At 33.7% G+C, this 23,894-nt stretch overlaps 1 protein-coding gene across 3 annotated transcripts in view; it reads left to right on the top strand.

The window, feature by feature from the left end:
* SHPRH (SNF2 histone linker PHD RING helicase) overlaps positions 1–23,894 on the top strand; it is a 91,272-nt gene that overhangs the window by 56,518 nt on the left and 10,860 nt on the right. For all 3 annotated transcript variants that reach the window (XM_069487683.1, XM_069487682.1, XM_069487684.1), the window contains 3 exons: positions 875–976; positions 6,428–6,499; positions 9,100–9,288. In XM_069487683.1, coding sequence (XP_069343784.1) covers positions 875–976; positions 6,428–6,499; positions 9,100–9,288 — 363 coding nt within the window. The remainder of the gene's footprint in view (positions 1–874; positions 977–6,427; positions 6,500–9,099; positions 9,289–23,894) is intronic.

The raw sequence follows: 23,894 nt of genomic DNA, 5'->3' as shown, positions 1-23,894 counted from the left end.
AGATATCAACAATTTCCAATAAATTCTTCCAATAAATTTTCCTTTGTATCTCAAGATTAAAACATAACTCCGTCAGTCTTTTTATTTCTACATTAAAAATATTCCCTTTATAATTCATTTTTATCCTTTGTGTGTGTTTAGTGTTTTAAATCTGTTTCTTTAAGGCTTGGTAACTAATTTAGAAAAAAATTGAAATATTCGTTATATACTATTAATATCTCACTCACTTACATATGAATTCTGAGTAAGTTTTTCTTAGAAAGCAAATTCCTCTTATTTGAGTGCTCCATTTCTGTTTGCTGTATTCTGCTGGAAGAAGGAAGGGCAGTAAGATTCTTCCCTGGATTTCATAAAATTACTCAGGCCAAAACATTAAATCATGTAATTTTTCTTCATCCCATGCATATATTACTGGAAAATGGTGCATAAATAGAATTGGGGTTGATTTTTATCTGACTTCAGGTATATAGGGATGCTTTCTATTTAAAAGAACTGTAGATTGAATTTTACCTTCTGTAAAGTGAAAAAAAATCCTTTTGAAATATCTAATATTCCTTTTACAAATTTGAGTTTTAAAATATAAATAAGTTTTCTCTTTTTTTGCAGGGTTTTTTTTTTTTTTATCATTTCAGAATATTATGGGGGTACAAATGTTTTGGTTACATGGATTGCTTTTGTACTTCTTGAGACAAAGTTATAAGTGTGCCTATCTCCCAGATAGTGTACATTGTACCCGTTAGGTATGATTTCACCCATCCTCATCCTCCCCCCTCCCATAAACAGGTTTTCTTAAAACAAGATACATATATATTATTGGAGAATTATTGGGAGAGAATAAAGAAGTTTTTGTTTTTGTTTTTTGTTTCTCTTTTAGGTAGAACAAAATCGTGTAAAACTACTAAATGATAAAGCCGTTGCTACATCACAGCTTCAGAAAAAACTTGGGCAGCTTCTTTACCTAACTAATTTGGAAAAGGTATTGTTTTCAAGAGATGCTCCTTTTTCCCGTGCTGTATTATCATAAGCCACTTTATTAGTGACTCCTTCCATTTAATCTATTGGGCCCATAATTAATGGTACAGGTTTTTTTATTAAGTCTTTTATTTGTTTGTGTTAGTTATGAGTCTGAACACTATCTCTCTCTCTACAATAGTTACACAGATCCCAAAAGAATATTATATCCATAGAAATTATAAGTTACACAGATGATGTAGAAAGCATGCACTCTATAGCAAAGAACAACGTAAGCCTACTGTAGTTCAAATGCCTGAATAGTAGAAGTATCTGAACATACCTCTTGGTGAAAATTGCATTATATAATATACACACATGCATTCATTCATACATATATGGATATTTTTTAATTTGTTATTTGAAACTGTGGAATGTGTTTGGAAAGCTACTAAACCAGAAGACATGGTAATGAAGGTGAAGTTCAGTTATTTAATATAATTCACAACACATTTTCTGAGTTGTGATCAAAGTGTTATATTGGACATTGAGTTGATGGGTCATTAATAAATACAATTCCTTTTTATTGCAAGAATCCTTAGTCTGCCATTTGGCAGAACATCTTTTTGGAACAAGATATAGTAACAGATAATTAGACAGGGCAAATGAAGATAAGCCTTAGACTAGAGTTGGTTCTGAAAACCAGTGTAACGTATATTTAAGTGAATCAGTAACTTTCAGTGATGACAAAATGAAAACTTGGACATTGATTATAGGTAAAATAGCATGTGGTTAAGATGATACACTTTGGATCTAGATAGCCCAATTTTGAATGAAGACTCCACTGTTTTCTAAATATGTGACTTTATCCAACTTATTCACCTTTCTTTGCTCCATGTGTAAAATGAGAATAATATCAACACTATCTTGTAAGGCGTTCTTGAGAATTATATGAATTAATATATATAAAGTGGTAGAATAGTTCCTGCTTTATTAAGCACTGTCTAGGTGTTTGAAGCTATTGATATTATTGACATTATTACTATTTATTACTATGATTACCAATACTGTTATTCTGAAGAAGAGGAAGAAGAAGGAAAAAAAACATTGAAAAGTCAGTCTCGTGCAAAATGCTAGCATTAAGAAAACATTTGGGGGAATAAGTCCCAACATCCCTGGACTTGAGTTTTTAAAATGTAAGATTTCTATACTCTAAATATGATAGTCAAAATGAAGAGACAGGCCGGGCGCGGTGGCTCACGCCTGTAATCCTAGCACTCTGGGAGGCCGAGGTGGGCGGATCGTTTGAACTCAGGAGTTCGAGACCAGCCTGAGCAAGAGCGAGACCCCATCTCTACTAAAAATAGAAAGAAATTATATGGACAACTAAAAATATATATAGAAAAAATTAGCCGGGCATGGTGGTGCATGCCTGTAGTCCCAGCTACTCGGGAGGCTGAGACAGGAGGATCGCTCGAGCTCAGGAGTTTGAGGTTGCTGTGAGCTAGGCTGACGCCACGGCACTCACTCTAGCCTGGGCAACAGAGTGAGACTCTGTCTCAAAAAAAAAAAAAAAAAAAAAAAATGAAGAGACAGTTTATCATCTGTTAGTTGTAAATCATCGATATGTTGAATTAGTTTTAAAAAATTAAAATTCCAAGGATATAAATAATCCACCTGGGAAAATCCAATTTGGCCAATAATATAAGAAAAGGCATTTAATCTATAAATGAAGGAAAATCAAATTACACAGGTACCATTTTCTATTGACAAGTAGGCAAAGATTTTTTAAATAACTCTACCCAGTGGTGAAAGGGCAGTGAATGAATACATTTTATGCATTACCAGTGGGAGTATAAATTGATATAAGCTTTCCTGAAAGCACTTTAACAATATGTATCAACAATTTTATGCAGATTGAATATCTCAAATTCAAAATCCAAAATACTTCCTTTGAGCATCACATCAGTACTCAAAAAGTTTTGGGTTTTGAAGCATTTCACATTTCACATTTTCAGATTTGGGATGCTCAACCTATGTGTGAAAGAAAGGAAAGGTGGACAACATAGATAAAATGAATTGGAATTTATACAGTAGAATTAAATGGACATTTTAGAACTGCAAAAATACAGTTATCAGTAATCAAAAAATCATGGAGACGAGACATAAGAAAAAGACAGAATTAGTGAACTCAAGCACAGGGCAGTAAAAAATATCCAACTTAAAGAAGCATAGAAAGAAAAATAAAGTAAAAAAGATTTAAGACACAATCATATGATCTAGCATACCTGTAATTGAAGTTCAAGAGGAAAGAGAATGGGACAGGAGAAACTTGAAGAGATAATGGCTGAGAATTGTCTAAAACTGTTGAAAACAATGTGACACTGTCTACAGATTAGAAAAGCTCTAGGAACCCTGAGGAATATAAATAAAACAAAAAAAAATCAAAAATAACACCTAGATACATCAAAACCAAAAATTATGGGAAAAAAATCTAGAGTTGAGAGAAAAAAGACAATATTTACAAAGAAGTACCAATAAATCTGGTGACTACATAGAGATATTTTTCTTTCGGCCTTTAAAGATGTTCTACAGTTACTTGGTTTCCATGGCTTCTCTGTGTAACCAAGTTAACATTGGAAAAACATCTTTAAAATCCTGAAAGAAAAAAATACTACCAACCTAGAATTCTATATCTACAGAAAATATCCTTTTTTAAAAAAATGAATTAAAGGTATTTTCAGATAAAAAAAAAAAAAAACTGAAGGCATTAATCCCCAGTAGACTCACATCACAATAAATATTAAAGGAAGTTCTTTGAACTCAAGAAAAATTATCCCACATTGAAGGATGGAACCACAAGAAGAACTGAAAAGCAAAGGAAAGCTTAAATGTGTAGATAAATATAAAAGAAATATTGACTCTTTAAAGCAACAATACTATTGTATGGGATATATACAACATATATAGAACTAAAATACATGATAGCACAAAGGAAGGAAGTAAACAGAGGTAAACTATAAGATTTTTTCATACTTCAGAGAAATGGACCAAAAAAATCCATAAGGATATTGAACATTTGAACATTGGGGACAAACATGATCTAAGTGACACCAACCACTGTACTCAACCTCTGCAGAATACATATTTTTTAGGCATATATGGAACCTTTACCTTATGATAGGCCTAATGGTAAGTCAAAAAGCAACTCTTAAATTTTCAAAGGATTAAAAGTATACAAGGGTGTATTTCCCTACTAAAGAGGAATTAAACTAGAAATCAGTAATGGAAAGATGACTAGATAAATCCTCAAATGTTTGGAAATTGACAGCATACTTCTAAATAACCCATGGGTCAAAGAAAAAGTCACAGTGGAACTTAGGAAATATTCTGAACTGAATGAAAGAGTATGTGACAATCCAGCTAAGGCATCCCTAGAGGGAAATTTGTAACTTTTCATCAAGGATCTGCATACTGCCATGTATGAGAGAAATTCAGCCTACCACCTTTTTTTGTAAGTAAAGTTTTATTGGAATACAGTCATACCCACTCATTTACCTGTTGTCTGTGACTACATTCACACTACAATGCAGAGTTGAGTAGTTACAGCACAGACCATATGCCCACAAAGCCTAAAATATTTATAATCTAGCTAGACCTTTACAGAAAGTGTCAACTCTTTTCTTTAAATATTAAGAAAAGAAAAGTGATGGTGAATTATGGTAGATTGTTTACGAAGTGCTGCAGTAATTCCACTCCTCCATGTGTATGTGCCTATAAGCAATCCCCTCCCATACTGACTCTGAAGTTGGTCAGATACCTTGCTTTTGTTTGACCTTCTGCTACAAGCAAAGACCTGGAAAGTCCATGCGCATCGGGTTCTCCCAATCCTGTTGCTCTTTGGAACTCTGAGACTATGTGAAGAAGCCTAGCTTACCTTTTTGAGAAGCATAGCCCTCACTCAACTCAGCCCTCCCCATAGACCAGCTAGCACAACAACCACCAGACTTGAGCACGTGACCGTCCTGGGCCATCCAGCCCCAGCCAAGTCAGCCCATCCCAAAATCACCCAGGTGACCTGTAGAATCATGAGAAATATGTGTATACTAAATTTTTAGGAGATTTATTATATATTGTCTGAAACAGAAATCAATAATTAACAGAGGAAAAGAGTAATTAAATTGTTCAACTTTTTAAAGGGCCTGCACACTTCCATTTTAGTTAATGGAATTGTTTTGAACCTTTGGAGTTCCAGAATCCATGCAAAATTTAGCATTTTCTTTGTATTGCTTATATGTCAAAGGATAATTTTTTAAAAATGTTTGGTTAGTGAAACCTCAGAAACTTTAGTGATCACTCGTCTAATTTACTTTATATTTTTCTCAGTTTTGAAACCTGTCTACTTGGTGATGTTTTTGAAGCTCTTTCAATGTTTGTAATAATTTTAAGGCAATTTTTAAAAGCTATTGTATTTTGATGTAACTTCTAGGTATAGAGAGGACTCAAAGCAATATTTCTGCTTTCCAGTTATTTTGCCTTAATGTGATTAGAAAAAGAATGCTGAGGAAGCCAATATTAATAAGGAGTTATGTTATATAAATAAATTCTGCCTCTTACCCTGTGATCCCATGCAAAGTAGACATGAAGAATAGTTTTTTCCATGATTTTTAAGGAGGCTTTGTTTCAATTATAAATTTATATTTTTAAGTAATTCATATTTTTTTGTTGTTGAGACAGGATCTTGCTCTGTCACCTGGGCTAGAGTGCAGTGACATCATCATAGCTCACTGCAACCTCAAACTCCTGGGCTCAAGTGATCTTCCTGCCTCAGCCTCCCAAGTAGCTGGGGCTACAGGTGCGCACCACCATGCCTGGCTAATTTTTCTATTTTTTTATAGAAACAGGATCTCACTCTTGCTTAGGCTAGTCTCGAATTCTTGGTTTCAAGCAATCCTCCCGCCTCAGCCTCCCAAAGTGCTAGGATTACAGGCGTGAGCCACCACGCCTGGCCGTAATCCATTATTTTTAATAAAATATAGCCTGAAAATAAAACTTTGAAAATTTATCTGCTTTTAGTTTTGCCTTCTATTATAATCACAAATACATTATACCGATTGATCATTCTAATATCAAAATCTGAAGTGCTCCAATGAGCATTTCCTTTGAGCATCATATCGGCACTCAGTAATTTTTGGATTTTGGAGCTGAAATGATTTCAGATTTTTGGATTAGGCATACTCAACCTGTATAATAAAAATTGTTTTCATTTTTTGCTCACTCCTTGAATAAATATTTTTTGTAAGTCCCAGGAATAGTAATATTAGGTAATATATAAATTGTTAGGTCATCTCAATTATCAGATTATTTAAATTGTGATTGCCAGCGTTTACTTCTATAAATGTGTTACAAAACATGTATCAGGTTTTAAATGTAAAAATGTAGCTAATATGTTTTTGAATTCTTCTTTTTGGGATAGTCTCAGGACAAAACATCGGGAGGTATTAATCCAGAACCTTGTCCAATCTGTGCTCGACAACTGGGAAAACAGGTGAAATTATAATAAATGTTACATGTACTTGTAAAATACATTTACAGTTTTCAAAGGTTCATACATGCAATATGTTTCTTTCTTTCTTTCTCTTTTTCTCACGAACTGTTTATATGAAAGGCAAGTATTACTTTCATCTTAAAGGTAGCGCCAGAGGTTAGGTGAGAAGCTTAGGGTTACATATGTTTGAGCAATATTTCCTAAATGATAAGTGAAAAAATATTTCTAAAATGAGCTCATCTTTTTCATTAAAGATGCATAGATTTGCAAATTGTTTCTAGTCACAAGATTGTGTCCAAGTGATTTGATTTTTTTGGATTAACATAGTTATTCAGTAATTGTACAGAAATATAGTACAACTCACATAGATTTACTTAAGAAAGTCTTACACAGGTATAGTAACATAGTATTAATACCTCATAACACTAGGCTTTAGAGTACAAATATTTAATAACATCTCTCCTAGCAGAATTTAGGTATAATTTTTAGAAGACTGTTGTATTAAGTATGTTTCTTTGTGAATATTAATATATAAATATCTGTAAACATAATGGCACCATATTAATTCTCCTTTAAGAGATTCATATTTTTATCCTACCAACTGTGATTTATGAAACTATAAATTCTTTCTCTGATAAATCAATATCTACATCATTAGAATATTTATTGCTTTTCAAAATTTGAAAGATAAGGCTATTGCTATTAAACAAGTGAAATTATTGTTGGCTGTTTTTTTCTGTGGAACTGAATGGAAAGGTAAATAAATGTATGAGTTCCATATTCTGACTAATAATCACGAAAAGTACCTTTTAGGTTTCCAAGATTTATTGAGAAGGTGAGATCTCAGGGACACTTTATTTGGTAATAAATATTAGAAGAATAAATATTACATTGGAAACTGAGCAGAAAAATAGTAGTGTACAAATGCCAGTGACTTATGACAAAAGTCAGTAATAATGTTTAATAAAAGCTGTGATAAAAATGGAAGGGATCATGACAGAGTAGTGCCTGTTTTGCTTTTAGTTTTGATGAGATTATTCATGCAACTGGATTGTCTCAGAAATTTTTTTTCATTTTGTCTTAAACATTTTCAGTTTTTAAAGTTATTTCATATACATTATTTAATTTTAGCATAACCTAGGTCTCCTACAGTTAGAAGAACATACTAGATTACAAAAATAGTAACAAACTATACTTTCAAACTCTGTTCATACCCACAATCTGTACGAACTCCTTTCAACTCTACAGTTCTCTTCCACTTCTTCTAATTTAGGTCTATTAAATTAGAATCTATCAGAGATATCTCATATATACTGGCTGATACCCCTGGAAGCATTGTCATTTGTCTTTTCTTCTGTTTGAGCCACTCAGTCAACTTCCTGTCACTCCTAATGCTCAGTTGCCGGGTACCTTTTCGGTTTCTTCTCTGTTGCAGATGTAGGTGGGCCCATCTTGCTGTTCAGCTTGTCAATTCTGAGCTCTCATGAGTTATAAAAGTCCTCTTCAGTGGAGAGAGTACCTTCTTCCCAGTGGCACTAGAGGTACATAGAGTACAGGATAGTGCTGTTGTGTGCATACAAAAATACTAGTTAAACAGCTCTTTGGTTTTTTTACAGTCTCAACTCCTGAGGACTCAGGAACAAATTCTTGAGAGCAGAGGTCCAGCTAGAGAACAATGTGACTAGTATTAGCCAATAAAACCCAAAATAATTGTTTTTAAAGCTTATATGCCTCAATTTTCTCTTCCCTGAGTGTGAGTTCTTTTCCAAAGAGCTTCTTAGTTCATTTTGCAAAGAACCTCAGGTGGGCCCAGCCACACACTTTTCTTTCCATACAAATCCATACATGTCTAAATCATAAAAAAAACCACAGCTTAGGATTTAGGATCTTTATCACTCAAGACACCACTCAGTTTTTGTTGTTGTTTTTACCAGGCAAAAGAGGTTAAATAACTTAGAAGATCTCATAACATTTAGAACTGATACCTAGACTAAATCTAATGCTCTTCCTTACTTCTCGTTGCCAAAGAGGGAAAAGTTTCTACGGTGTGCTGCTGAGATTCAGAGAGGCTTATTTTACTTTCACTTAACTAGGACAAGGGGTTTCTCAAAAATATCTTTGTGTTTTTTGAAATATATCAAGAACTACTTTTAAATCTGAGATACTAGCTCATCTCATTTTCTGTGTTAGTGCTTTAATGTGTGAAAATATGAATCTGTTTAATAAATTAAGTAGAATATATTGAATATAACATTATCTCCAAATTAATGTTGTTCTCAGTCCCTCTATTAAGGAATAATTTACATTTTTCCTAAATACCGAAATAAGAACGCCAACTTCTTACAAAATAATGATGACTAGCAAGTGTGCTCACTATTAAGATGAATAGAACTAAAGACTATGAAAGTTTACTTTGGACTAGAAAATACTTAATTTCAAAGCACAACTTGGCCTTTATGACTTAAAGAATATTAATGTTATGAGATATTTAGGAAGTGAAACTGTGACTCCCTGCTTCTCGTTTTAATATATTTCTAGATTGGGAGGGATCTTTCACAGCGTCTCACTAAGGTTTATTCTTCTTTGTGTTTTCTTTTTAGTGGGCAGTATTGACCTGTGGGCACTGTTTCTGTAATGAATGCATTTCTATAATTATTGAACAATATAGCGTGGGGTCTCACAGAAGCTCCATTAAGTGTGCCATCTGTCGCCAGACCACATCTCACAAAGAGATCTCATATGTCTTCACCTCAGAGAAAGCAAGCCAGGAAGAAGACATTCCTGTGAAGGTAAAGTAGGTCAAGAATGTGTAGGAACATAATTAGAGCAATATAATAGAAATCAATATCTGGCAAATAAGATCATTAAAATTAGAACAAGGTTGGGACAGTGAATATGTAAAAACCACTTGTCCATAGAGATAGTGCCTGAAAACTATCCCTAAGAACCTTTGGATCCAAATGTAATTTTTAACTTTTGTGCAGTTGCTAACTTATCTCTTTGAAATAATCATGCAATGTAAGACTAGGATAATGCTCAAAGTATAGCCAGGTTCTATCATAATTAAAGCAAAGAAGTGAAGAGCAGTATTTCCGCAAGAGTTGGAACACGTGAGTTTGTTGATCATAAAGTATGAGTTCCGTGGGGTACCAGCAAAGGGTTCAGGAGTGGAAGGAAAAAGTGAGAGGGTGAACAAGCAGGAGGGAACTGCAGAGTGGTATGGGAATAACAGAATGGGCATGGATAAGTGATGAGGGGATCATTACCTCAGGATCATCTAGTCCTGTTCCCCACCTGTGAATCCCCTGGATAAATTTATACACTCCACCCTCTATACCATGGATTCAACCAACTGTGGGTTGAAAATATTTGGAAAAAGAAAAAATTCCACAAAGTTCCAAAAAGCAAAACTTGAATTTGTGGCATGCTGAGTACTATGTTTAATTCAGAAGAATTAAGTGATGTGTAGGCATTATATTGCGTACTATACGTTATCTAGAGATGATTTAAAGTATACAGAAGGATATGTATAGTTTATATGTAAATATTATGCCATTTTATGTTAATATAATTGACTAGAGCATCCTCAGATTTTGGTATCCACAGGGAGCCCCGAAACCAGTCCATCGTGGATACAGAGGGAGAACTGTATTTTTAAAGCAAATGCCAAAAGAGTTGCTGAATGAAGAGGTGACCTTTAGTGCAACCCTGAAGCATTTCGTGGTTATACTGTATCCTGCTCAGCACACAAAGAACTGCTCTCCTTCCCAGTCCCTCCTTTGCCCGTTCTTCCCACTCCTATAGTTTCTCTCTCCTTTCCTTCCCATATAGTCTTTCTTAGTCCTTTTTCTTCTCTCTCTCCCTCTGGCCACAGACATGCCAAGGGCCACAGATGGCATTCATGGCTAAGAAGAGTGGTTCACCCTTAGATGAAAACATTCACCACAGTACAAGGAACAGCATAAGAAAGGACTGCTGTGTCAGGCTTCCTGCAGGGAGGTTGAGGAAGTGATTACTGTAGCTACCAGTAAACACAGCCTCTATGAAACTGAGTCATTGAGCCCATCACACCCAAACACCTGTTCACTTTATGGCAGCTTTCCTAGACACACAAGATAGAGATCAGGACAGTTCCATTTGCTGTCCTGTTGGGACAGGGATATCAGAGTATAAATACTCTCTTATTATACTCTCACTTCTTCCTGGTTGTTAATAAACACATGAATTAATTGAATCATCTTATAAAACATAAGATTCTAGAATTTATTAATGCTAATAATTTTCTTCTTGTGATAGACGCGTGTATACTGACATTTCCTTTATATTGAACACGTGACTGAATATTGTACCTATTTTACAAGCAAGTTTTATAGCTCCTCCACGTCCTCACGTTGCTTCGTGCCACTTTTACATTTGCTCTTCACTGCCTTTTCTGTCATCTGTGTCTGCCACATCTGCCTTCTGCTCTCTGTCCTCCTTTCTGACTTCTGTCACATATCTGCCCTCCTATCTGTCACTTTCTCCTTGAAGCATCTACTTATTATATTCTTACACTTTACCCCACTCTTCTAACTTTCTGAAATTTTCACATTAAAGGGTCATATTACCTATTTTGGACTTAAGGAAATGATCTTATATAAATAAAGATGGTTCTATGTAAATAATTAAGACATCATTTTCAAATTTTAGACCATTTAGTTCAAACTACTTCTAAACCCAGGGTTTTTTTTCTTTTTATTGTTGATTATCAAATGGCTGATCTTTAATAAACAATACTGAGAAGTAATTTTTTTATTTCATTGAAGTTTTTGTATTATCTGAAATGGATATTTGTATTTATATCAAGAGTCTTGGACATAGCAAACGATATAATATGATATCATGCATAGTACTTAATCATATAGCTGATCTGCAGATTAAAGATATTTGGAGAACATAAAACTGGTATTAAATAGTATTAGACATTTTTTTTCAAGTGCTACTTTTTGGAAATAAGAGATTTCACAATGTGAGGAATCCTATTGTTTGGCCATAGAAATAAAATGAATATTGGGATCACGAATGTTCTGTTTGGTAGATGCACTCACTTAAGTTAAAGATCATATCTTCCCTAGCAACAGTGTGACAGTATTCCTAAATGACCTTTGGAACCTACTGGGCATCTCACAAAGTAAACAAAATTCCCCTTGCAAGTTCTGACAACTGCCAGGCATTTTGGATGGTGAAGTAGGCCTTTTGGCAGAACATATGCTCCACGTGGCATGTTCCCTGTGTCCTATGTTTGGCAAGGTTTCATAGAAAACGTTTTTGCCAGTGGAAACCCTGATCCTATAGTGGACAAGATTCTTATAAGAAGTTTCTGTCCAGGAGAAAATATACTACATAGATATAGCCACAGCAATATAGCACCTTCCCATCCAACTTCCCCTACACACATGTACAATTGCCTCATCTTCTCAAACTTTTCAGTGCCTCCTTTTTAAAATAAAGATTTTTTTTCATGTCCTACCCACCCTCATAAATTTTGACTCATTGGACCTGGGATGTGGTCCAGGAGTCTACATTTTTAACGAGCAAATCTACTGATAAGAGAGATGTCTTAATCAGTCTTTTTGTAAAGACAAAAATATTGGATCTCTACGTTCAAACTCCCAGAGAAGCCTAGCAATACTATGTGTGGAATTCTGCTATGTATAGAATCCTGTTTTTTCTTTCTTTTTTTTTTTGGTTTTTTTGTTTTTACTTTTGTTCAGTTGATTCAAAGGTGACTTGTGACATCTGTCTCATACTTTTTTTTTTGAGACAAAGTTTCACTCTGTCACCTTGGGTAGAGTGCAGTGGCATCATCATAACTCACTGCAACCTCAAACTCCTGAGCTCAAGTGATTCTCCTGCCTCAGCCTCCTGAGTAGATGGGACTACAGGTATGTGCCACCACAGTCAGCTAATTTTTTTTCTATTTTTAGTAGAGGTGGGGTCTTGCTCTTGCTCAGGCTAGTCTCGAACTCCTGACCTCAAGTGATCCTCCCACCTTAGCCTCTTTGAGTGCTAGGATTACAGGTGTGAGCCACTGTGCCCAGCCCTGTCTCATACTTTTAAGATATAATTAAAATAAACATCGGGGTGGAAAACATTGATTATAAATTCTGGCTGGTTTAAAGTAGGCATAAAATAATTTGGCAAATATAATCCACAAGTGATTAAATATATTCATCTAAATAGTCTTCTATAAGATATAAAACATTTTATACAACATACATGAATATTAACTGATAAATTTAGAATGCAAGTGTATGTTTTTGTTAGAATATGTTGTGACTAAATATAATTATAATTGCAAAAAAACCCCTAAATTTCTATTCAGTGGCCAGGTTAACACTTAAAATTCTGAACTATTGGCTGCCTATTGAAGTTAGCCATAGCTTTCAATAAATTGAACCACAATAGAGACTTCTAAAACATAAACTATAAATTTTCTTTATGAAATTGTCTTTATGAAAAACTTAATCCTTTGTAGAACATAAACTCTAGTAAAATATGGAGTGGACATTGTTGATAATGTAGCGACTTTGTTTTATCCACTACTGTTGTATCCCAAGCATTTAGAACAATGCCTAGCATATAGCAGACTCTCAGTAAGTATTTGGATTGATGGATAGCAATTGAATAATATTTTTATGGCCTAGTACACTTGTAAGATTTCCCACAGCCTAGGTAGAATTTCCATTGAGCTTTATTCAAGTAAAATGTGAATGCTTGAAGAACCCAGTACTTACCCCAGGCATTTGCTTGAAAATATTCCTACTTAGTAGCACCAATCATACAAGCTTCATAACTATACTAAATTGTATCTATCACTACCAGTATAGGTTTTTATCATGGTGAACAGGTGCAGACAGAAATAAAACAATGTTAACTGATCTTATTCAGCTGAACCTATTATAGACAACACAGGCACAGTGAAGGCATTAGCTCTGTTTTAAAAAGAAAAGTCCAGAATAAAAGTAATGAAAGATAATCCCAAAATAGGGAATGACTTCCCCTGTACTGAACAGTAATAGGAATACTTAATTTATTTGCAAATTATAAACCACTAAGGAAACCTGAAGAAAAATCTATTACCTATTACTAAGTACAATCCCAGTTCATATTAGTGATTAGAAAACATAGTTTCTTTATAGGGGAGCAGGGGGAAAAAAAAGCTAAGTTTTATAAATTTGTCTTCTTTAAAGTGATGTTTCTCAGATGAAATCTAAAAAAACTCTAGTCACAAGACATTCTTATAGTATATTTAAAAGATTACAATATTCAAATGATAATTGAAAAATTAAAATATTATCTATGCTCTGGTTCAGATGTAATCATCCCACCTCTGACAAAGCTGGAACTCATAATCCTTGACAGATTGCGTAGAATAGACATTCATTTAACCCTAGAGCAGTAAAAGCTACTGTAGGTACAATAGTATGCAGCACTGAAGTAATAACATAATTCAGACGACCAGTTTACTTGTAATAAGCAAAATCCCAATTATATCATTGAAGTAATAAACAAAAAGACCCAGAATTACAGGGCTCCACACATTCCCTTAAAACTCTTGCTTGTAAGAAATCAGGGTAGGCAAGAAGCTTGATATTTATTTTTTTAGTAAAGATAATTCACAAAAAAGAAAAAACATTTCAGAATAAAATGGATTGTCACACAATGAAAAGTAATGCTCTTCTCCATTCTTCCTTCTTTGCCACTGTGAACAATTTTTGTTTTTAGTTACAGGGACCACTCATATGACTTTCAATAATATACATAAGTTTTGTTTCTTGATATACTAGCTTTAGACAGTATGTCTCCTGTCTCCTGTCTTCTCACTCTAAAAAATATGAGGAAATTAATACATCTACTCTTCTTTAAATCTTCCTTTTTCCCACTGCATTCTGTTTTTTGTTATAATATCATTTTTCTATTATAATGTTCATAATATTCACATTTCATAATCTAATTATAGACATGCCTTCCGTATCTTGAAAAAAATCAGTAAATGTGTGTACAGTATTGTAATATAAATACTGTTCATTATAGAACCAAGTAGAATGATTAAAGTCATGCAAAAAGGAATGCAATCCTAATACCATGTAATTTAAACTTTGCTTTTTGAGGAAGAATCTTCCAAGCATACCAGTCTCATGGAATTTCTGACTTTTTTTTTTATCTAACTTTCTTCATTTCTGTGTCAACTTTATATGATGCCATTATGTATGTAATCCTCATTCTAAGATTTTTTTTTTACTTTGCTATACTGCTTCAAAAAATTGTAGCTTGATGAGTATATGAATGGTGATTTTCAGAGTTCTTACACTTCTGAAAATGACTTCATTCTGCCTTCACTTTAGAGTGATAAGTGACTAACAATCCTCTCAATGTAAGACTTTACTGGAAGTGTTTCATGTATATTTGTGTGTATGTTACATATATATGGATTATATTTATTAATACATAAAATATATAAAATCTAAAGATACAGCCTGCCTGTTGACATAAAGTAATCTCTAAAGATGAATGTTCTCTCTTCTGTTTGATAAAAAATAAGACTGAGTACAGTCATAATGTCCATTGTGTTGACTTTTCTCTGTGGTTCTTCAGAACTCAGCAGCCACTTTTGTCTTAATTCTGCTGGTGGAGCTAAGCATGACTGTGGGAATCCACAGGTACTGCACAAAAAAAAAAAAGGAGTAATAGAGATGTGGACAGATTAGGTAAACAGCAAAAATAGAAGGAAGCAAAGAAAGAAGAAAGACTGGACTGGTGACAAATGGATATAATGGGCAATGGGCTCTTGGTTCAGGGTCATGGATTGCCAAGCTGTGCTTTGAGTTATGTGCCGGTATTCACTTTTATCATAGAAGTGATTAAAGAAAAAAACAAAGTAACAATTTCAGTCATAAAGCACTACTTTTCCTTCATTTATATAAATCAAGGTCAAGTAGCCCTTTGCTGCTGCAGCAGGGGGATTTCATATCTGTTCTCCTTCCTTCTTTCTTCCCTAAATAAGGAATCTCAGTAGATAGGAAATGAACATAAAGGAAGTAGAGTGATGCCAACCACAATACATTATGTAGTAGTCACCATGCTGTGCGGTAGATCTCCAGAACTAATTCCTAATTGACCCTTTAGCCAATCCCATCCTAGCCCCTGGTAACTACCATTTTACTCTCTGCTTCTATGAGTTCATTTTTTTTTAGATACCATATGTAAGTGAAATCATACACTATTTGTCTTTTCTATGCCTGATATGTTTCACCCAGCATAACATCCTCCAGATTCATCTATGTTGTCCCAACCAATAGGATTTCCCTTGTTTTGAAGGCTTAATAATGTTCCACTGTGTATATATACACCACATTTTCTTTATTTGCTCATTGGTCGATAGACACTTTAGTTGATTTCCTGTCTTGCCTGTTTTGAATAATACTGAAGTGAACATGAGAGTACAGATATCTCTTCCACATGCTGATTTCATTTCCTTTGGATATATACCCAGAAGTGGAATTGCTGGATCATGTGGTAGTTCTATTTTAAATCTTTTAAGGAACCTCCTTACTCTTTCCATGATGGCTGTACTAATTTACATTCCCACCAATAGTGTACATGGATTCCCTTTTCTCCACACCCTCATCAATGCTTATCTCTTGTCTTTTTGATGATAGCCATTCTAACAGGTATGAGATGATATCTCAATGCAATCGAACCATGCATTCGATTGGTGGTGTTGAGCGTATTTTCATATACCTGTTACCCATTTGTATGTCTTTTCTTGAGAAAGGTTTATTCAGGTCCTTTGCCTATTTTTTAATCAGGTTGTTTTTCTTACTATTGAGTTTCTTACATATTTTAGATAATAACCCCTTATCAGATGTATGGTTTGCAAGTGTTTTCTCCCATTCTGTAGATTATCTCATTATTCTGATTATTTCCTTTTTTGTGCAGAAGCTTTTTACTTTGATGCAATCCTATTTATCTATTTTTGCCTCTGTTGCCTGTGCTTTTGGGTCATATCCCAAAAAGATCTTTGCCAAGACCAATGTCAAGAAGCTTTTTCCCTTTGTTTTCTTCGAGTAGTTTTATAGCTTCAGATCATATGTTAAGTCTTTAATCCATTTTGAGTTGTTTTTTGTATATGGGCTAAGGATCCAATTTCATTTTTCTGCATGTAGACATCCAGTTTTCCCAGCACTATTTATTGAAGAGCTTGTCCTTTACCCATTGTGTGATATTCCTACCTTTGTTGAAGATGAGTTGACTATGTATATGTAGTTTTATTTCTGGGCTCTCCTGTTCCATTGGTCTATGTATCTGTTTTTATGCCAGTACCATAGTGTTTTGATTGCTATAGCTTTGTAGTATGTTTTGAAATCAGGGAGCGTGATACTTCCAGCTTTTTGCTCAAGATTACTTTGATTATTTGGGGTCTTTTGTGGTTCCATATGAATTTTAGGATATTTTTGTGCCTTAGTTCATTTTGTGTTGCTGTAACAATACATGAGACTGCATAATTTATGAAGAAAAGTGGTTTGTTTAGCTCACCTTTCTGCAGACAGGGAAGCTCAAGAGCATGTACCTAGCTTCTGGCAAGGGCTTCTTTGCTGCATCATAACCTGATGAAGAAGGTCAAAGGGGAAACAGACTTGTGAAGAGAGAGGAACAAACAGGAGGAAACTCAACGTTGTAACAACTTGCTTTCATGGGAGCTAATCCATTCCCGTGAGAACTAATCTATTCGCACAAGAAAGAGAATTCATTCACTACCAGGATAACAGAATCCAGACATGACCCAGACACCTGCCACTAGGCCACACCTCACAACACTACCGCACTGGGGATCAAGTTTCAGCATGAGTCTTGGTGGTGACAAACTCAAACCGTAGTACTATTTCTGTAGAAAACATCATTAGAACTTTGATAAGGATGGCATTGACTTGTAGATTGCTTTGGGTAATATGGACATTTTAACAATATTAATTCTCCCAGTTCATTGACACTGGATGTGTTTTCATTGGTTTGTTTCATCTTCATTTTTTTCATTAATGTTTCATAGTTTTTTGTGTACACATCTCATACTTTCTTGATTAAATTTATTCCTAAGTATTTTTTTATGCTGTTATAAATGGAATTTTTTTCTTGATATCATTTTCAGATAGTTCAGTTTTAGTATATACATAAGCTACTGATTTTTGTGTTTCTTTTATATCCTGCAACTTTACTAAATTCATTTATTAGTTCTAACTAGTTCTAATTTTTCATGGAATCTTTAGGACTTTCTATATATAATATCTTGTCATCTATAAACAATTTAATTTTTTCTTTTGCAGTTTGGATACCTTTTATTTCTTTTTCTTGCCTAATTCCTCTAGTTAGGACTTCCAATAGTCCTTGAATGTTGAATAGAAGTGGCAAGAGTGGGCATTCTTATCTTGTTGCTGATATTAGAGGAAAAGCTTTCAACTTTTAACTGTTAAGTATGATGTTAGTAGTGGGGTTATTATATATGGCCTTTATTGTGTTGAGGTACATTCTTTCTACACCAAATTTGTTGAGAAATTATCTCTTTAAAGGATGTTGAATTTTGTCAGATACTTTTTTTTGCATGTATTGAGATGATCATGTGGGTTTTTTCTTCCTTCATTCTGTTAATGTAGTGTATCACATTTATTGATTTCTGTATGTCAAACCATATAATGTTGCATGCCAGAGATAAATCCCCCTTGATCATGGTGAGTGATCCTTTTAATGTGCTGCGGAATTTGATTTGCTAGTATTGTATTGAAGACTTTTGCATCTCTATTCATCAGGGATATTTGCCTGTATTTTTTTTCTTGCATGACCTGTCTGGCATTGGTATCAGGGTAATCGTCATCTTGTAAACTGAATTTGGAAGTATTCTCTCTTTAATTTGTTGGAATAATTTGAGAAGAACTGGTATTAGTTCTTTAAATGTTTGATAGGCTTTAGAAGTAAAGCCATCAGGTCCTGGGATTTTCTTTGATGGGAGACTTTTTTAACACTGATTGAATCTTCTTACTCATTATTGGTCTGTTCAGATTTTCAATTTTTTCATTATTTACTCTTGGTGGGTTGTATGTTCTAGGAATTTGTCTATTATTGATTTTCCAATTTGTTGTCATATAGTTCATATAGCCTCTGTGATCCTTGGTATTTCTGTTTCATTTATTATTATTTCAGCTTTTTCTTTTTCTTTTCTTTTCTTTTCTTTTCTTTTTTCTTTTCTTTTTTTTTTTTTTTGGCTTGTCAAATGAAGCAGTAGGAGTAGAGAAGGAACAAAAGAATCTGTAACTGGTTGTGATCAATTATTTGTGAACACCGCTGTGCTTAGACCAGCTTACTTCAGTTTTTTCTTAGTCTACCTAAAGAGTTGTCGATTGTATCTATGTTCTCATATAACCAACTTTTAGTTTCATTGATCTATTTCTATATTTTTTAAATCTCTGTTTCATTTATTTCTGCTTTGATTTTTATTATTTTCTTTTAATTTTGGGCTTAGTTTGCTTTTCTTTTTCTGGTCCTTTGTGGTGTAATGTTAGATTGTTTATTTGGGACCTTTCATCTTTTATGATGTAGATATTTATTGCTATAAGCTTCTTTCTTAGAACTGCTTTTGCTGTATCCCATAAGTTTGTTTGTTTGTTTTTATGTTGTGTTTCCATTTTCATTTCTCTCAAGATATTTTTTAATTTCCCTTTTATTTTCTTCACTCATTGATTGTTTAGGAACATGTTGCCTAATTTCTGTGTATTTGTGATTTTTCCAAAATTCCATTTGTTATAGATTTCTAGTTTTGTACAATTGTTGGAAAAGATACTTGATATAATTTAATCTTCTTTATATTTGTTGACATTTGTTTTGTGGCCTAACATATGTTCTTTCCTGGAGCATATTTAATGTGTACTTGAGAAAAATGTGTATTCTGCTAATGTTGGATGTAATCCATTTGATCTAAAGATCCATTTGATCTAAAGTGTGGTTCAAGTCCAATGTTTCCTTATTGATTTTTCTGCCTGGATGATCTGTCCATTATTGAAAATGGGATATTGAAGTCCCCTGCTATTATTGTATTACAGTCTCTCACTTCAGATGTTTGCTTTATATATTTAGGTGCTCTGGTGCTAGGTGTCTATATATTTACATTGTTATGTCCTCTTAGTGAATTGACCTATTTATCCTTACATAATAACCTCTGTCACTTTTTAAACTGTTTGACTTAAAATCTCTTTTGTCTGAATGAAATATAGCCACCACCACTCTCTTTTGCTTACCATTTGCATGGAATATCTTTTTTCATCCCTTCATTTTAAATTTATGTGTGTTCTTATGTATCTTCTTCAGGCTAAAGTGAATTTCTAATAAGCAGCATATAGTTTTATCTTGTTGTTTTTTTTTTTTTTTTTTTATCCATTAGCCACTCTGTATCTTTTGATTGGACAATTTAATCTATTTACATTTAAAGTGATTTTGACGGGTAGGGACTTATTTTATTAAAGTTTACTAACCATTTTGTAGTTCTTTCGTTCCCTTCTTATAATCGTGTTGTCTTCTTTTGTGATTTATTGAGTTTTTTTAGTGGTGTGCTGTGATTTCTTTCTTTTTTTGTGGTAAACATGGACTTACATTAAATATCTTATAATATTTTAATTTGAGCTGATAACCACTTCGGTTGCATGTAAAAACTCTATACTTCTCTCCTTCCCACATTTTATGCTATTGATGTCATATTTTATATCTTTTTACATTGTGTATCTGTTAAATTATTGTGGCTAGAGTTATTTTTAATATTTTTGTCTTTGAACTTTTATACAAGAGTTAAAAGTGATTTACATACCACCATTACAGTATTAGAGTATTCTCAATTTGACTGTATATTCCTTTACAAGTGAATTTTATATTTTTATATGTTTTCATGTTGTTACTTAGTTTCCTTTCATGTCTACTTAAAGAATTCCCTTTTGCATTTTTTTAAGACAAATCTCATGGTGAAGATCTCCCTCCACTTTTATTTGTCTTAGAATGTCTTTATCTTTCATGTTTTGTTCATTTCTGAAGGATAGCTTTGCTGATTACAGTATGCTTAGTTGACAGGACTTTTTAAAATTTCCTTCAGCACTTAGAACATAATATCCCTCTCCCTCCTGGCTACAAGATTCTGTGGAGAAATCTCCTGATAGCCTTCTCTGGGTTCCCTTACTTAGGATAAGTCTCTTATCTCTTGCTGCTTTCAAGATTCTCTATTTGTCTTTGACTTTTGACAGTTTAATTATAATGTGTCTTGGTTTATATTATGTAGAATCCTTTGAATTTCATTAATCTGTACGTCCATATTCCTCCAAAGATTTGGGAAGTTTCCAGCCAGTATTTCTTTAAATAAGCTTTCTTGCCCTTTCTCTTCTCCTACTAAGACTCCCATAATCTGTATATTCGTATGTTTGATGGTGTCCCCATAGGTTCCTTATGCTTTACTCACTCTTTTTCAATCTTTTTTTATTTTTCTAATTGACTTATTTCAAGTGACCTGTCTTCGAGTTCTCTTCTCTCTTCTTTATTCTTCATAGCAAAGTCTACAGTTGAAGCTCTGTTGAGTTTTTCAGTTCTGTCATGTATTCTTCAGCTCCAGGTTTTCTGTTTGGTTCTTCTCATCGTTCCTGTTTCTTGATTAAACTGCTCATTTTGTTGGCACATTTTCTTATTTCATTTGTCTGTTTTCTTGCATCTCATTGAGCTTCTTTATGATGATTATTTTGAATTCTTTTTCAGGTAATTTGTAGATTTCTAATTTTTTAGAGGCAGTTACTACAGCTTTATTAGTTTTCTTTGGTGGTTTTATATTTTCCTGATTCTTCATTATCCACGTAGCCTTGCATTTGTGTCTGTGCATTTGAAGGAGCAAACACCTCTTTCAGTCTTTACAAACTAGTTTCAGTAGCAAGATCAAGGCCAAACAGGGCTACAGAAAACATGCAGGTGAGCAAGCCATTTCTGGGTCTGAAGCCAGGACGATGGTCAGCAAGTCTGTCACCTGGGCCCAGGTCTGCCCTCTAAAAGCAACCCTCTTAGGTCATGAGTTCCACCACAGTTTCACAGACTCCTATCTGAACCCAAAGCTTCCACAAAGACACTTTTGTCCATGGATGGCTGCAAAGTTCTTGTTGCTGTGAGAAGATACAAATAAGGGACCTCCTATTCTACCTTCTTGCTGATATCACTCATCCTAATGTAGTTCTTGTCACTTAGGTGCACAGTAAGTTTTTGTTGAATAAATAAATGATTTGAATAATCAAAGATGAACTTACTTGAAATATTGGAGGAGGTACTTGAGTGAAAATGGGGGAAAATGCAGAAGAAAGTCTGCCCTGTTTGTTGATTGGTTTACTCTTAGACCAACCATGGTTTTTTTCAGTACTGTTTTGGTACTTTTGCTTTTTATTTAGAAATAAAGAACCACAAGCAGGGAAGAAAGACAAAAGTTTATGAATAAGGGCCTAATGTGGTAGGAATCAGTAATCCTAAAGATTGGAAATAAAGGCCCATAAGGTTTGCTGACCTTATTAATCTCTCCTAAAGCTGCTGATAGGTGAAAAATAACAGTGTTGATAAACCTGAATGAGGTGCTACCACCATCCGGTTGTTGGCTTATTTTAATGCCAGTTCCAATGATGTCATTATACAATACCTAACACAAAATCCACTTTGGAGCCTGCTTTGTATTAGGCCAAATCCCCTTTTTGTTCACAACTGCTTTTGTCAGAGTCTCTCTAGCTTTTGTTAAGTGGGAAAGCTAGAGATTAATCATAAGGTTTGATTTGCCTGTTGTTGATCATTTTGGATGAATGAAAATATGTTGGAAGTTGTAAATCATATCCTGACTCCTCTTTATTTTTAGTTTATTCATTTATTTTACTTAGCATGTTTGTAATTGAAAAGCCTAAGTATAAATATTAATTTTTTTGCATTAAATAGCTTGCATACTATTTACAAAGGACCATAATTAAAGCTGTAGGTGATATAAAGGTAAATGCCATTTGATTCTTGTTTTCAAACAATATATTAACTGATGGAAGACAGAAATGTAACATACTCAACATAATATCATATGAAGTTATATATTAAACAGAACCAAGTCGGGGCAATTAGTTGAGGAAAATGCTATTCTTCAAATAAAATCACTCATATAAACTAATTTAAATGTCAAACACAAGTCTAATAAAATAGTAAAGTCAAAGAATACATAAGTAAATCCAGATATATATCACTCATCAAGAATTTGTGAGTTAATGTAACTATGAAATATATTAACATAGCACTGTTACTTACATTATTGCATTTAACATAATTAAATGTGAACTATGGACAGAGGTAGGAAAATACTTACAACCTAAGTTTAACATCTACAGTATATAAAGAGGTCCTACAAATCAGTAAAAAGGGATATCCCAATTTTTTAAAATTAACAAAGGATATGAATAGACATTTCACAGAGGAATAACTCTAAATGACCAGCAAGTGATGTTCAAACTCACTCTCAGGGAATTACAGACTAAGTGGAAATTTGATTCCTCATTTTACCTATCAGATTGGCAAAAAAAATAAACTTTAGCAAGTGTGCAAAAAAACAAGCACATTTAACTGCTGATAGGTAAAAATTGTGGCATTTTTAGAACAATTTGATGAGGAATCTACCAAAACCCAAATATCTAATAAGTTCCTTTAACTTTTAACCAATTCTACTTCATGCCCATCCAAAAAATGTATTTGCACATGTACCCAAAGCTGTAAATACAAGCAGAGTCACTGCAATATTCCACCTTTGGAAATTAATAAAATTAGCATCCCCATTTGACAGATGAGGAAATGAAAAGTTAGAAAGCTTAGAACCTATATAGCTAATGAGTTGCAGAACTGGGTGTTGAATTTAGATTTTCCCATGCCCTTAATTTCTATGGCATACCATGTCCCAGAGTAATACGCCAGGAGAAAACTTTCTTATTGGGGGGCTACAAAAACACTTGCTCTATTTTCTTCTTTTTCTTATTTTTCCATTTTTTTATCATTTTCTCATTTTAATCCTCTTCTGATAGAAATGGTTATAGAAGATGCAATAAAACATTCTTTTAAGTGTTTAGCCTTGTCTTGAGTAATGCCATTGCAAGAAAGTATTCTTCATTGGTTGGAGCCTTCTCTGTTTGCTTACAGTGGAGTTTTGATTTATTGTATTCTTAACATTTCTAATGCCAGAATATCTGAAGTAAGTGAAGAGTGTTTTAACATATAAATTCTGCTAGGCTAATGTAACAAAAATTTTTAACTATAAAACCTGGCTACTTAACTAAAAAAA

The sequence above is a fragment of the Eulemur rufifrons genome, chromosome 15, assembly GCF_041146395.1.
Source record: "Eulemur rufifrons isolate Redbay chromosome 15, OSU_ERuf_1, whole genome shotgun sequence".
NCBI classification, from domain to species: domain Eukaryota; kingdom Metazoa; phylum Chordata; class Mammalia; order Primates; family Lemuridae; genus Eulemur; species Eulemur rufifrons.
The sequence above is the reverse complement of the archived record's forward strand: the minus strand, read 5'-3'. Positions and strand labels throughout refer to the sequence as shown.